The following is a 13,702-nucleotide window of genomic DNA, read 5'->3' as shown; positions in this document are numbered from 1 at the left end:
TCCAACTGAAGAAATAATGAATGGAATAATTAACTCCCATCTCTTATTTAAGACACTCATGTTTTGTCTTCCCCATCCAGACATAAAGCTATTGATAACTTACAATCCAAGTTCAGGTTTCCAACTAATATACTTTACAGTAATTCCATCTGCAGAATTTTTATTTTTTTTTTTTTTGGTACAAGAATGTAGCTGGAATATGCAATGGGCTTGTGTTAAAACTTGACTACTACTGCTGTTTAGCATATCTGTATTTTCCACTGACTCAATAAGAGGAGTTACAATCATACAATGATGATTTAAAACGAGAAAGAGATGAGAACATGTATTCATTTTAATTGTTTCATTTATATAGCTGAATAAACACACACACTCATATATATATATATATATATATATATATGTTTTTAAATCTATAAAACCATGCAAGCTTAATTAAAAGAAAACTGTAAATACACCATACAAGGATGTTTTCAGACACATATTAAGAGACAGGAATAGACTTTCTAGACCTGTTACAATAGTTTCCATGATATTAAGTATCCATCTAATATATGAATATATGCTCTAAAATTTTAATTTTAAAAAGTAAGCAGTCAGAGAACATCCATTTACCACCAAGGGAAATGTATAAAGCCTGAAACAATGAAAACTATCCATTTTCTGCTTTCCTTGTTTCAAAAGTTGTTGATCCTTCTATGCCCTCATTTTTCTTTCAATTTATAAAAAGAATCTGAAAAGAAGTAATGTTAGCTGAAGATAATGATTTTGACATAGAAGGGCTTCATCTTACTTAGAACTGCAAATCCTTCTCTTGCTCTTCTAGTGGGAATAAAACAAAAAGCTAACATGGATCCTAAGCTTTCCAAGAACAAACTGCAGTACAATGACTGTGCTCAGACTTGAGAAAGGCAGTGTCAAAACAGAGAGTACAGAAAAGAAGTAACAAGATTTACACTTGTGACACGGAAGGGATATTCTGCTGTGTTGCCTCTAAAGTAAAGCATGAAGAAATAAGCACCAACAGCTACAGCACCCAAACATTACAATTTGCACTCACATCTCAGATACGAGCCTTAAGGTAACAGACTTGTGATCCTGAAGTGCATGTTATGCATTAATTTGCAAATAGATAATTAAAGAGAATTCTTTGGAAATTTTATTATTACATTTATTGGCACAGTCTAGAACTTTTAAGGTGTTGGTAATAATCTAAATTGATTCAATGGTGAAACTTCCAATTGAAGCAAAATACAGGGCAAAATATAGATAATTTTCAAGCACTGAATTAATTTGTAATTATAAAATAAGTAGAAATAATGGGGGGAAGAAATGAAATTACCTGAAAAATGTAGCATAACATACCAAATGGTGCATAGATGAAGCTGTGCTGAATGGCTGTAATCCCTTTCTTTGTTTCCCAGTGACATGTTTTGTGTGTGTACAGATGCAGAAAGTTCTTTCTGCATGTTTTGAAAGTCAGTTATAGAAATTTCCCCCCCTAATTTGTGGCTAAATACATTAATTAAATGTGGGATATGCTATTCACAAAACTTCACTGCTACCAGATACATGATGATAATAATCTGCCAGATGCTGAAACATGCACCTGATTAAAAACCTGGTTTGGCAGAACTCAGCTCCAGTTGAAAAGCAGGATAATAGGCAGTAACACGCGGCAATAATAGGCTGAAATACTCTGATGCAAAGTGTATTCACTGTCACTTCAGCTGCCAGAATGTTTGCACTGCTTTTCTATTTTGTATCAATGAAGGCAGATAAGTAAGCAGTCTAGGCATTAAACTAATCCATCCCTTCTCCATTAGGATGCCACTTCACTTCCTTTTCTGACTTCTTTAAGGACAAACACCTGCTTCCTCAAACTTCTCCTTCCTCACCTGGATAGCCTCGCTTGAAATCCAAGGCTGCTCATGTACTTATAAGAAGAGCACGCTACAGATGGAAACTATGGCTGGCAACACTCCCATCTCTAATGAGGAAGCACCAAACAAACTGGACTCTGAAGCACACCTGACTATCGTTCAACCTGACGTCATACAGTGTCACCTGCAAATCTAGGCTCAGTATTGAAATAACTGATATGTGAAGCGTGAATCTAAATTGACTGTTAGACTAATAGATGATATAAAAATAAAGCCAGAAAGATATTCAACATAACTGCAACAGAGGGAAAAAGAAATATTTAATACTCTGGGTAGATACAAGTTGGTAGATACAAGAGATTTGTCTTTATTTTGCCCAAATCCATCATATAATTTGCTCAATACATAATACAGCGACAGATATGTCATAGATTACTAGGTATTAACATGAGAAAGGTTATGACAATCATCTGTACAGCAAAGGCAACTGACCTGTATTTCTCTCTCTAGTTCATTAGTTTAGGTTCAAAGGGAGATTATTCTGATCTCTCAAAAAAAGGGTATTACAGAACATTTGCATAGTCTAGCTCAGCCTAGGTAAGGAAGCCTTGCAAAAGTGTTACCCAGATCATCTTTAAATGAGTGTTTGAGATCAAGGCACATAGAACATTTGAAACATTTATGAGTACTCCTCTGACTAAAAGTGAAATACATTAATTTAGAAGTTTAACACCAATAGAAGTTTCAGTATTACCATTCAACACGGACTTCATAAAAGGATGAGACCAATAATAATGCTGCTAATTCTCTTAAATTTAGAAGTACTGTTTCACTAAACAAGGTACTCAAAGCAGAAAAGTAGGAAGGAACTGCTGACAATGACTTAAATGCCATAATGAATAACACATTGGCGTGGACATTGAATGAATATAAATATGGCCTTATTCTTCATAAAAGTCTGCAATTCCACATATATTTTTAGTCTTAAATTAAAAATCCCAGTATTAGAATGAGGCCAAAATCAAGTATCTCCAGGGTGTTAACAAATCTGGTCAATTAGAAGCAGTTACAGAATAGATAAGTTCATTTTTGACCTATGCTAGTCATCATCTAGGATCACACATGTGCTTGCATAAATCACAGAAGCCAGAAAAAGGAGAAAAATATGTGGCTAAAACCAAATGAAAGGGGGAAATAAATTTCATTTTGTGTGGGCTTCACCTAAGCACTTCCAGAATTTACAGTTATAGAAACAGAATGGAATCATAGAATCATTTACGTTGGAAAAGACCTTTAAGATCACTGAGTTCACCATAAACCTAACATGGCTAAGTCCACCACTAAACCATGTCCCTAAGCACCACATCTACACGTCTTTTAAATACCTCCAGGGATGGTGACTCCACCGCTTCCCTGGGCAGCCTGTTCCAGTGCTTAACAGCAGTTTTGGTAAAGAGATTTTCCCTAATATCCAGTCTAAACCTTCCCTGGTAGGTATAACTTGAAGCCATTTCTTCTTGTCCTATTGCTTGTTACTTAGGAGAAGAGAACACCCACCTCGCTACAACCTCCTTTCAATTAGTTGTAGAGACTACTATTAAGTCATACTAAGAAAATGAAAGGGACTCTTACCTGGATAAGAGACATAAGTGAAGAATGGGTATTGCATGCAAGTCCTTATCTACAACAGCAAGTTAGCATCTTACCTGACCATGTTAGAGGTAAGCGACTTGGAAGAGACAAAAGTACTGGATATAAGAACCCTTAGGTGGCATCAGAACAAGTAGTGCAGTCTGACAGCTATTGACATTCTGGACATAGAGAGAATGTGATAGGAGATATTCTGTCCAGGGGGACAAAAAAACCCAAAAAACTGTGGGAGGAAGCAGTGTTGAAGAAAGTATTTCACAGGTCATGCCAGCTCTGGGGGGACTCCCAGCCTCCATCAGTTTCTCAGTGGAGGCCATCACCAACTCGGAGAACTTTGAAAAGAAATATTTCTCCACAAACTTCTTTTCCACTATCTCATTAAGCTGATGTACTCATAAAATAAGCCATCATCCCCAATGACATGGAAAGCATTGGTGATGATGTCAGACAGCAGAAATTTGCTTGATGAACTTTCTGCACTTATCAGTCTAGACTGATTCTCACTCAGTTAAACAGAATGGATTTTAATTATCTTACAGACTCAAGCAAGATTAAGCCAAGAAAATCAATGAATAGTTCAGAAAAAATCTTGGTTAAAAATTCTGATAATTTCTGCTCTGCTGCAGATGGATAATGCAGAATACTCGATTTCAGGGATCATTCTTGTTTAAAAATTGAGAATATAAGCGTACAAGTTACTACAAACCTCTTCTGTGAATGTGTTCAGTGGACTCAGTGGACAAACTCAAGAATTAACAGTATTCATCAAGATTCTATAGAACTGATACAGTTTTTATTCCTAAATGATGCATGCAGTACTGCATCAGCTGTGATGAAAATGTATTTTTGTTGTGAAGATGAAGAAAGAAGTATTGTATTTTTAAGTTATATCAAATCTCTCTTTTTTTTTTTTTTTTTTTTTTTTTTTTTTTTTTCCTGAAGATACATTACAGTCATTTTATACAGAGAAGCCTGGTGAATAACAGAGGTCCTAGAGGACCTAGAGGACTCTTCAACACTAAAGAGTCTCTTTCTACCCTTCCTCCAAGGAGGTGACTCCATTTTCTGTTTATTCTCAGGATCTGTGCTACTGTTAAGGAGGCAACAGCATGTGCAGAAATACCCCCTTTATGGCATGCAGGTGTGAACAGCAAGCAAACGTGTTGAAAGAAAGATGTAATGCACAGTGATAAAGCAAAAAGTCAACAATAAAGGTACTAAATCTGGAGATAATTCATCCCTTGGATATTTTTGACAGTGACATGAAAATACAGATTTATGTTAAAGCAAAGAAACACAGCAAAAAAACAGAAGAAAAAGGGAGGGAAAATTCCTGGGAAAATCTATCAAAGACAATGATTTATGTGTAACTAAAGAAAAGTTCATAACTCTATACTGGTTTACTGATTATAAGGTAAATATATCTGGGATTCTTTATGAAAGGTATAAAATATACATCTTGCTGTTGTACTGCTTCCTTGTAGATATCATTTATGGTTTATGATATCATATTCAGCTTTGGATACCTTTTCAAGAAATACAGATTATAGCCGTTATGCTTAAACCATATAAAACAAAAAGATTATTCTGTTATTTAAATATAAAATGTGAATAATATATGCTACTTCAGGTGGAATAAACAGGAAACTTGACAGATGTATTCAAACTTAATAATTCTAAGTCTTCCAAGTAGGGTGATCTCAAAGTGTTCAAACTAGTGATGGGGTTTAAAGTCTTAGAAACAGCAGTGAAAAAAAAGAGAGGTAAACAAAACAAATTTATCTAAAACCTTCCACTGAAAGAGTAGCAGGCATATGGAGCAAGCTGCTTAGTAAGACAGCTGATTCAGATTGCATAGGTAAGTTTAAGAGACAGCTATATATTTTTATGGAGAAAGTGGCTTGGAATTCACAGCAAGAGGATATATGGTTGAGATAACTAAAAAGGGACATGCTTATTTTAGCACAAGATTTCCTGTTGATAACTTTTCTTGGGTTGTTTTTTTTCCCCCTTTCCATTAAAGCCAACTGATGAGTTTTCGTAACAATTATCATAATGATATTTAATTTGCATTATCTTTCCCACTTGTGTGAATGTTTACAATCACCACCAGAAAAAACCTGCTATCCGGAGATTTATTCCTTGAAATCCAATATTTTAATAGTAAACTTACTGAGGCTTTACCATCCACTGTTTTCACTATTTTAATGTAAATCATAAAGTAATCTTGATTGCCTTCCATCCAATGCTGAAATCAGATGATGCCTTGTCTACAACAGTTATTTTTTCATAAAATTTCTTATTTCTGTCTTCCTGATAGAAGCACAGTTCCTGTATTGCCACTGACACCATTTTTGTCTCAGTATGACCATTTGATTTTTAAGCTGTCTAGGCTATAGTTGTTCAAAACTGTAGTTAAACTACTGGTACCACTAGCATTCTTATTACTGACATGGGTAGAATTGGACCCATGACAATAGTGTTTGGAATCATATACAGAGGATGTCAAACTCAAACTTAACTAATTTTAAAATTAGGAATCTCAAGTCAAGATCCTCAATTCACAGTTAATCCTGAGCATTTTTCAAAAATGCCAGAAGATCTAATACTTAGCACTTTTCTAAAAGCAGAAATTAAACTATTTTAAATATCTTTAAACAACAATACTCAAACCTGAAACTTTGCTACAAAATAGCGAATTCCCATCCCTGTGCACAACCCAGGATGATGACAGAACCACAAGTTCTGATACTGCTTCAGGCACTGCTGTAGACAATTGTTTCTAGCAAGCTGTCCATTTACTTTTCCCAGAAAACAATTTTTCTCTAAAGAAAATTAAATCCATTTTCTATCCTAATCACATATATCGTATTTCTCACTCTCCTTCAATTTGACTTGTGACTAGAGAAAGCAATTTTGTTTATCTTCTTTCAAAAGAGAAAAGTTAGTTTGGGCTAAGAGCCCTAATTGTACTAAGCTCAACGACAAACAATCTTTGATTTCAGTGGGAACGCCACATTGCACCACATTTGTTACTGCAACAATTGGTAACCCCATAAGGTGCTTGCTGCAGGTTCAGTTTTCATAATATGCCAATGATTTTATTACAGCACACTTGAGATGGAAGGGTTCGTACAAGTAAACAAGTGGATATCATTTCCATTTGTAATTATATTTAGGAGGGAAAAAAAGGAAAAGAAAAAAAAAAAAGGAAAAAGTAGTCTATCTCTATATCTTCATTCTTTTTTTTTTTTTTTTTTTTTTTTTTTTTTTTTTTTTTTTTTTTTTTTCTCAGTAGGAAAAGTCACACAACACCTGGTGCTGCAGTTCAGTGGCTGACAGTACTTAATATTCACAGTTCAATATAAGTTTAATAATAATGTGAGGAATTCATATGAGCCACTGTAATAAGTTGTTTCTTGATGAATAGGGCCCCTCATCTAGATATAATGACAAGTGCAAACCTCCATATAACTCTTTGCATTACAATGAAAGCAAGCTACAGGAATGGTTGGCTTAATCTCCCTACTGGAGTTTTTATGTTTTGACCATATTGGACTTGATGCTGCTGGACAAACTGCAGTATTATGAACTCTGGCCATACTGTCATTTTCTAAGAACCCACACGTTTTTAATGTGAATAGTAGATAATTTTCCTAATGAAACTTTTAAAATTCTAGAACTCTTTCATAACCATACTTGATAGATAGCAATCCAGAGATTTTGTCTTTTTCTTCCACAAAACTGAGAGAATTAGACACTCAAACAGCTTCTTAAAAAAAAAAAAAAAAAAAAAAAAAAAAAAGTCCAGTACTGCATCTTTATACAGATCAATGTCCAATTATAAGCACAGAGTTGCTGTGGCAAAAGGTCAGGAAAAAAATAATCTTTCTGGCATTTATTACTTGGAAAATAAGGTCATGTATGAGGTCTACCTTCAAATATATACAGAATAAATTATACTGCAGCATTCTAAATGTTCTACACAGCAAAAATTATATTACAATCTCAACATAATCAGAAAAATGAAGTTGAACATGTATTTCCTGATGACTGTACTATAGATCAGACTAGGCTAAGAGGCAAAAAACTTAGGCCAAATTAATCAACAATTAATAAAAACCTTACAATATTTTTCTGCTTAATTATAAATATAGCTTCTTATTAAGACTGACTTATTTAATAATCTTTTAACTGTTTAACACTGAATCATCTTCCCCACAACAAAGTAATATAATAGTAAACATACAAAACATTTAAAAATAAATCAGTGGTGCACTTACTGCTTACAGCCTAGAAGTAAAATACAAACACACACAATTCTGGACTACTCTGATGCTTTTAAGAAAAAAGAAGTGTGCCTTTTGAAAAAAAAAAAACCAAACCCTCATAATTAGATAAAAGACATCTGGAAAAAAATGAATTTGATCAGGATTTGAGGAAATAAACAGGCTTGTTAGTCAGAACAAATGCTTGCAGAGAGCATTGTCATTGTCCTAAGTCATTTTAGATGTTTCACAGGCACTCATCTTTGGTACCTTCACAGGATGTGAATGAAATTATACAAAAACAGATTATACTATTATTTGACACTTCTCACACTCCTATTAATTGTGGAAACAACATTATGAATATGAAAATTCATCCATGAAATGAAAACTTCTTCTGATCTAGTTTTATTCTTGCCTGATATCCTGACCCTGCCTTTTGCTTTTCCTCTTCTCCAAACTACGTGAGTAATGTAAATGACTGGCATTCTTCTATCTGTTGTAGTCATGTCTAGTTTGAATTTCCAAATCATCCTTTGGCAGAAGGACTGTATATAATATATCACAGGCAATGCCAGTGGTGATATTTTAATCATTTTATAAAAGTACTAATTTTTTTTTTCTTTTTTTTTAATCTACTTTGAATACTTGTGGTTTCATTTCATGTTCATTCTGAAAGATACTGAGCGGTTTTTGCTCTGGGCTAGCTACAAGATTTACTGTTTCTTCTGATAGTATTATCAGTGGGCTATTCTATCCTGATAAACTGAAACTGCAATACTAATAGGTTTATAATGATGGCGTAAACTCAACGCTTTTATAAGCATTGGAGGCTTTACTCACCTTGTTCAAGTGGCTGGCTTTTAGTTGAAGTAGTTTTCATCTTGAGTGCCTCCCTAACAGACATGTCACAGCAGGAGCCTTTGTTAGTGTCTTGGTCACTGTCAGCCTGATCACTGTCCCCATGCCCGCTGTCCCTCAAGCTGGCTCTTTCTGGATCCTTGAACGTGGAGCTACTGCAAATGGGGAAGCCGAGAAAGTTATTTAATAGGCCTTACCTTTGAACAAACTGCTGCCTGCTGCCCATGTAATTGGGCTCTGCGGGAAAATTGTCTGTCTGTGAAAGAGAAGGAAAAAAATACGTATAGTTGTAACTGGACAAATCTCCTGCAGAGCAACAAGATTTCCTAGAGGAGAAATGATTAATAATTCAAAAATTCCCTTAATCTTCAGATTTGTACATTTTAATTAAATTGGAAAATGTGGGCATGTAATTATGTGTTCAGAACAATTAAATGATTCCGGTCCACAAATTACCTGCTAAAGTAAACAATGAGGCTCCGATAAGTGGTATTCTCTGTTAGTAACCTGACAGATGACACTGTTTATGTTTTTTCATTAGTTAGATATTAAGACTGATGGTTCTTGAAAATGAGAGAAAAAAAATTACTTTTGCATATTACAAAAGTGAATTATTCAATAATACTATTTTTTAATCATAATTACATCATTTACTGGGATTCTGAAGCCTTTATCGCTGTAATATAATTCCATATATTTCTACGTTACTCTTGAATTTAAAAAAATAAACAAAAAAATCAAGAAAATTTATGGCCGATTAGCTGTAGGGTTTCCTAAATGCTACTGGAAAAGTGCAAATACAAAATTATTTGGGTTTTCTCTCTTTAATTTTCATCAGTATTAATAACTATATCAGAAAAATGAGAACCACGCATGCAAACAGGAACATTAAACGACTGTTGAAGACAATCAGGTTTTAAAAGAAGATACTTTTATTAAGTCTGTCATGAGGATATTTTTAGCAGCATGAGCTTTTAGTAACTGCAGAAACACAAGTATTTACAGCATCCAGACCAACATGGAGTCCTGCCAAAGGGAACTGAATTCCCCTTGTATCATCAGCTGAAGTTCTTTGGGAGAAAGAGAGACTGCATCTTTCACAAAACTCCATATACTGTACATTCACACACGTCACTTCTTCTTGCAGCTGACCTAGTGACAGAGCTTCTACTGTTTTCTGCATCACTTCATATCACACCATTATGCTTTGCAGCAGCTATGAGTTTTACAACAGCATCTAGAATATCAGTATCGGTAACACAAGCAGCGCTCACTTAATGGAGCAGAAGGCCCAAGGTAAGGTTTAATGTTGCACAACAAGTGTTTACACAAGTGACTGGTGTCTTAGATATTTGTTTTTTCCCTGTCACTCCCCACTCCAGTTCTTTTAGCTTTGTTTTGGTTTTATAGGCAGGTGGTAATCAGAAATATTTGAAATACTTCTTGTATGGTTGGACTATTGGAGCTTGGAAAAGATGCATGAATTTGTATCTGAAATTTAACAGTCACTGCTGTTTGCAACACAAAATAGGTGGCCACATGCCACTCTCAAGGTACACGTGAAATAGATGTGCTTATATACCAGAGATATCTTGTGCAATTTACGGAAGGAACAGAAGATAAAGAATTATCTTTTGTCTGGCATGTATGAAGTCAGTTCACACTGTATTTTCTTGTTTCTAGTTAAATCCTTAGGTTCAAAAATTATAACACACAATTTCTAATTTAAGCAGTGGAGTACATAGCATTGTATATGTCATTCCAAAAATAATCTGATGTTTTATCAGTGAATTTTCTTTTATGATAAACTGTATGATGGAATCAGGTTTTACTCATCAGTTTTCAAAATATAGCATATATCACCTATACCTATAAATGATTTTTTATCATATCAAAACTGCACAAAATTTGGAAATCTGGGTGTTTATGTGCAACTAGAGACTTGTTCTTCATTATTAAAAGATGGGTTTATTAAAGTTCTTAAATACTGCCTAAGAAATACAAACAATATGCTATTTTACAGAAGGAGAATTCTGAAGATCTAGGACATCAGACTCTGTGTTGTGTCACTGATTTTCCAAGCCAGCATTTCAGAAGCTAATGATTTCAGCTACAGGTATCCAAACTTTCTGAAATCTGGACACTTCAATTAGGGGGCAGTTTAGTGCTTTGATATTAAAAACACATAAGATCTTGGTTTAAACATATGCAATTAGAAAAAAAAGCTTGTCTTTTAACATGTTTCAAGTTATAAAAACAAACACTGAAAACAGAAAAAAGGAAGAAATGGAGGCATAAAGATAAATATTTCAGCATTCTTATAAGTAATCTCTTAAATGTAGCACATCATATTTTGGAACCAGCCTTAATTCTGCCATTTATTCTTTTGTTGTCACAAATTGTAAACTAGTATCTCTCTTGTGTGCAGCAAATCTACCTCATATATATATATATATATATATATATATACACACAATCATTATGACTCTCACAGAGCCCAGTATTCTCAACCCAAATAAACCTTTACAATTGCAGAAATCATGTCTGTTTTCTAGGTCTAGTATCTCAACTATAGATGCCAAGGAAAACTGACATTATGCTTTTACTTACATAAGATATCTATATCCTTCTAAACACAGCTGCTACTAGAATAAACATTTCCATTTTTTATGTTCTTGTGAGGCAAAATGCCTGCTATAAACTGCCTTTTCAATAATTCTCTGTCATTAGAAAAGTCAGACTTTTGCCCTGAAATTAATTATAACTTCTCCTGAAAGATGCTGCTAAGAATTTATCTATAAGGTGGACCACAGTAAGAGCTGGTCATACTTTTTTGTTTCTACTTTTTCATAGCAAAAAAAGCATTTTTCACACCCTGGGCTAGCCAAGATAGAAAGTTTAAAATAGAAGTTACGATCCCATCTTAGCTGCCACCCTAATAATGGGAGCTGCTTCTGAAAAATTCTGTATTTATGGTAATCATTAATGACATTTAACTCAATAATAATTTGTCCAATTTTCTTCATATTGTTATTTTGCAGCAATACAAACAGTTGGGTGCCGTGTTACAGTGAGTTCATTGCTGCAAAAGAACAAATGTAGATACTTGATAATCATATACAGCCACGGAGCTAAGAGTTGAATTCTTTTTCCTTCTGCTCTAAAATCATTAGACCTTCTTCCATGAACTACGAAAGTCTGATGTTTGTGTTGAGCTGTAACAGAGCATTCTGAGATACAGGCAGCAAAGAGATAATTACTTCATGTATAATAATATCTATACAAAAATTTGGATATTAAACAAACATTTAATTTTAAGGCTAGGTGTTTTAGAGGAATCTCAGGTAAGCATCCACTTCACAACAGATTACAGAGAGATATAAATGTCTAACTCCCTTAAAAAAACTTTTTTTGCTTTTTTAATCCCAGTTGAAGTGAGAGGTCATATACTTAAAATTTTGATACTTCAACATCTATGGAAGTGACATTACATATTTCAGCTCATGCATTAATCATATCTCTTTACACTGAATAGCTGTGACTCTAAGAAATGAGTTCTACTTTAAAAATCTATCAACAGCAAATAAACTATTTGTTCTTCTGTGGGTATACAGCCTTTTCTAGGAAATCAGAACAACTGTGTCTGACTGTTTGCCTCCAGTTTTAAGGTAGGTTTCAGGTCACCTGCAGATAACCATCTAAAAGTTAGTTAGTCACCTGCTCTGAGCTCATCAGCTAAGACTGCTCTATAAGCATTTAGAGACATACAAGATAATTTGTCCCATTTGGGGCATCTAGCTTTAGGTACATACTGCTCCTGGAAATTATTTTCACTAATAAGTAGGGAAATATATATGACCAGGAAGATGCTCAGTGTAATAACTAAAGCTAAGCAAGATGCATCCTATCAGAAGTGAATTATATGGAATTACAATCTCCTGATAGATAACAAAAAATTACTCAAATGTCAGCACTGTTAACCTCCTGAAGAACAAAATAAAACAAGGTCCATCCTGACCCTCCCCCAAGAAAACCCCCAGAAATAATCCATCTCTGAAAGTTACCAGAGTTAAATAACTTGAAGAATCATTTACTGGCCAGTGTTTGCATGAACATGTGGACCATTCTTAAAGTGCTGTTGTCAACTGTCTATAAAAACTTTCATTCTCTTATCTGTATTAGGGCTTGTGTATATAAACTACAGTTGGTGTTAAGTATTGCTCTCATATGGTGAATTTGGAATACTGAATTTTATAAAATCAAAATCAAAACATTCAGAAGTTTGAAAGTCAACTGTTAAGGTTCTATTAATTAATTTTAGAGTGGCTATGATTTCCAAAAGTTTAATCTAGAGAAACAAAGATGAGGAACTATAACCAAGAACAGAGTATGAGAAACAAATTCCTCACAGGATCCATTAACCTCAGATAATTTCATATGAAAAAAAAAAATAAAACAGTTTCAATGAACATGGAAAAAGCATTTCACAATGAATTATGGGGAATATTTTTAGCAATGACCTAATGACCAATGACCTCTTTTTTTTTTTTTTTTTTACATTTTAAAATACATCCTTCCCTAATATGACAATTATTCAATTATTTCTGGGCATAATTTGTCAAGAATGCTTAAATATTGCATTTCTCTCTCTCATCTTCCCATCTCTCTCTCACTTTCTTTGTTGTTTTTTTTCTTTGCAGTAATGTTGACTCTAAGACTTTTTTTTTTTTTTATGAGAGACACCTGTCAAATTGAAAACCTTTTATTTTTCTTGTATTTTATTAAAACAGTATGGAATACATCAAAGATTGCTAAAAATCTTCAGAATGGTGACATAAAAGAGATTTTGATTAAAAATTTAAAAAAGGAAAATAACTAGGAACTTCCAGTCTTTAACAGACAGACTTCTTTGTAGGAATTCTGGAAAGCAGAAGCCTGGTGAAGTCTTCTACCATTGTCTTACTGAATCCCTGAATTCTGATTGATTAATATCATTAATATGATGGTAATTTTATTCCTGACTTTTTTTTTTTTTTTTTT

The 13,702-nt window shown here is 33.9% G+C and overlaps 1 protein-coding gene across 1 annotated transcript in view; it reads right to left on the bottom strand.

Annotated features, from left to right (window-relative positions):
• The window catches only part of PCDH17 (protocadherin 17), a gene marked incomplete at its 5' end in the record, with an annotated part of 89,091 nt that overhangs the window by 57,641 nt on the left and 17,748 nt on the right, over positions 1–13,702 (bottom strand). Inside the window, 2 exons of the mRNA XM_026867405.1 lie at positions 8,645–8,817; positions 8,860–8,918. Coding sequence (XP_026723206.1) covers positions 8,645–8,817; positions 8,860–8,918 — 232 coding nt within the window. The remainder of the gene's footprint in view (positions 1–8,644; positions 8,818–8,859; positions 8,919–13,702) is intronic.

Source organism: Athene cunicularia (assembly GCF_003259725.1).
Source record: "Athene cunicularia isolate RWA chromosome 1 unlocalized genomic scaffold, athCun1 chr1_part1, whole genome shotgun sequence".
Lineage (NCBI taxonomy): Eukaryota > Metazoa > Chordata > Aves > Strigiformes > Strigidae > Athene > Athene cunicularia.
The sequence above is the reverse complement of the archived record's forward strand: the minus strand, read 5'-3'. Positions and strand labels throughout refer to the sequence as shown.